Below are 2,806 nucleotides of genomic sequence, written 5' to 3'. Positions count from 1 at the left end.
TTTTTTTAATTTATTTTTTTAATTAGATTTTTTCTTCATTTACATCTTAAATGACATCCCCTTTCCTGGTTTCCCCTCCAGGAAAACAAAAACCTATTTCCTCCCTCCTGCTCACCAACCCACCCTCTCCCACTTCCTGGCCCTGGCATTCCCCTACACTGGGGCATAGAACCTTCACAGGATCAAGGGCTTCTCCTCCCATTAGTGACTGACTAGGCCATCCTCTGCTATACATATGCTGCTGGAGCCATGAGTCCCACCATGTGTACTCTTTGGTTGGAGTTTTAGTCCCTGGGAGCTCTGAGGGTACTAGTTAGTCCATATTGTTGTTCGTGCTAAGGGGCTGCAAATCCTTCAGCTCCTTGGGTCCTTTCTGTAGCTCCTTCATTGGGGACCCTGTGCTCAGTCCAATGGATGGCTGTGAGCCTCTACTTCTTAGTCTGGGAATGGAGTTCATGGTATGTACAAACCTCTGGATTCAATCCACAACACCAGGAAAAAACAAGCTTTCTCAGTTGGATTCATGGGAAGATACCAGAAACCAGAAATTCCTGTAATTTTGAGAAAATCCTGCTATCTCTTCCCACGAATCCAATAATAAAACCAGAAACTTGTTTGTCTACTGGTAATCACACCCAGCCCACTGCTTTGAGCCATAAAAAGCCCTAGAAACTCCTTATCTTAAACCACAAAGCTCTCTTGGGAGTACAGTCAGGAATCCCACGGTTGTGCAGTGAACACAGTCCTGGTTGATACTTTTGAAGCCTAAGAACTCTTTTTCACAAAGAAGTGAGTGATAGATATATTTTACATCTGTTATTGGTTTTTTTTTTTTTTTTTTTTTTTTTTTTTTTTTTTTTTGTTTTTTTGAGACAGGGTTTCTCTCTGTAGCCCCGGCTGTCCCGGTACTCACTCTGTAGACCAGGCTGGCCTCGAACTCGGAAATCCGCCTGCCTCTGCCTCCCAAGTGCTAGGATTAAAGGCGTGCGCCACCACCGCCCGGCTTTTTGTTTTTGTTTTTAAATGGTGGTTTTGGCCTAACCAGGGTAGATGGCTTTTGCTATGCCACTAATGGAGTCTTCAGCTCTGGATGCTATTATCGGAAGTCAATCAGGAAAGAGACACTATAATACCTACGAAGCATCAAAACAATAATGTGGAACAATGAGCATGAGTTTGCCTGAGGGCCAGCATCACAAACCAAAACAAAGAAAGCTAGGTACGCTGTGACCCATACAAGAGGATGAGAAAAGCATGGAAGATCCATCATTTCCAATTTGAGTTCAAGTAAATCACACATGGGATTACAGACACAGCCAACATGACTACTCAAATGGTTTCAAAGCATTTTCAGTTGGGTTTTAACAAGAAGGATCCAGGTTAATGACAAACAGGGTGATGCGTTACCCCCTGCACTGGGAAAAGATGGCTCACTGCAAGGAAAGCAGCTCAGCTTTCATACTTACCCACAGCAACTCGCTGCACTCGATTGCTGACCGGATCCCACCGACAAATATTCTTTGAAGGGATATCTACAAACAGTAGAGAGTTGGATGCTTCCTCCCATACAGGAGACTCCCCACACCTGTAGTTCTCCCGTAAAACACATTCAATTTTGATGGAAGACATGGTCACAGGAAAAGGACTGAAAGAAACAGAAAAATTGTAAGGCAGTTACATGGAGCAATTTCAGTACAGATGGCAGACACACTTTGAGGTGTGGCACTGTGCAGGTATAGTTTTCACAAATCGCAGATTAACAGCAATCCTGTATTGGACAGTTTGATCTGCACCATGTTTCCAACATCTTAGATAGTATTTAAAACTTTGAGCAATAAAGGATTTTTTTTTAAGTTAAGGAATGCTCAGTGGCATTTCTGTACACTGTAAATTCTGACTTTTATATGCACTGAGAAGACAAAACTGTTACTTGTTTTATTATAAGATTAATTTTATCACAGCAATCTGGGAAAAAATTGAAACCTCCCTTAGGTCTGCCAGTATTGGATCAGAATAGACAGTGGGTGTATTTCCCCATCTCCCAAGCGGAGGAAGGTATACAGCAAGACAGGAGGTGGTTTGTAGGGAGAAGAAAGAACTAATAAGGCATGACATGAGACATCTTCAGTCAACTTACCAGTGAGGCTTTTTTTTTTTCCCCAAGATATCTTTAAAATAGAAGAAAAAGGAAACACTCCACCATCCACAACTGGGCTGTAATGACTCCTGGCAAGCTTGCTGGTCAGTGCTTTTTATGCCAGTACCCTGACCTCCAAGGGACGGGCAGCTCCCTCATTGGTGGCTCCTCTGGGTGTCTGAAGGTTACCTTTTCGTGCTGTCACTTCTCCCTCATTCATTGATGATATTGATCTTCTTGGGGTCGGGGGAGAAGGCAGCCAGTTTTAGAAATGTGTTCAGCAGGGATAATGTACTGAATTAAGTTAACAGCCAGAGGCTTGGTATATGACTGAGGTAGAACAGTTTACTAGCCTGTGCTAGGCTAGTTAAGATCTAGCACTGTCCCTATCCCCAACCCCAACGAGTTCATTTTCAATTCAGATAATGGCAGGTGTGAAGGGCATTTTCCCTGGGATATATACATTTTTTTTTCTGGTAGTGCTGGCATAGAACTAGGACCTTGAATGTATCCTGCTATAGAGCTAAGCCTCCAGCTCCACTGGAGTGGATGAACTCACAGCCTCCTTAGTTGTATCTTGCTTCCTTGCATGAGGCCAGTTTGGCAGGGAGCCTTGAACCCCACAGGCAAAGAACATTCTATGCTTAGACTTTAGGCCAAAGATCAGTG

The 2,806-nt window shown here is 43.4% G+C and overlaps 1 protein-coding gene across 1 annotated transcript in view; it reads right to left on the bottom strand.

Annotated features, from left to right (window-relative positions):
* Rgn (regucalcin) overlaps window positions 1-1,629 on the bottom strand; it is an 11,504-nt gene extending 9,875 nt beyond the window's left edge. Inside the window, exon 1 of the mRNA XM_031372219.1 lies at window positions 1,467-1,629. Coding sequence (XP_031228079.1) covers window positions 1,467-1,629 — 163 coding nt within the window. The remainder of the gene's footprint in view (window positions 1-1,466) is intronic.
* Between the last annotated feature and the right edge of the window lie 1,177 nt (window positions 1,630-2,806).

The sequence above is a fragment of the Mastomys coucha genome, chromosome X (assembly GCF_008632895.1).
Source record: "Mastomys coucha isolate ucsf_1 chromosome X, UCSF_Mcou_1, whole genome shotgun sequence".
NCBI classification, from domain to species: domain Eukaryota; kingdom Metazoa; phylum Chordata; class Mammalia; order Rodentia; family Muridae; genus Mastomys; species Mastomys coucha.
The sequence above is the reverse complement of the archived record's forward strand: the minus strand, read 5'-3'. Positions and strand labels throughout refer to the sequence as shown.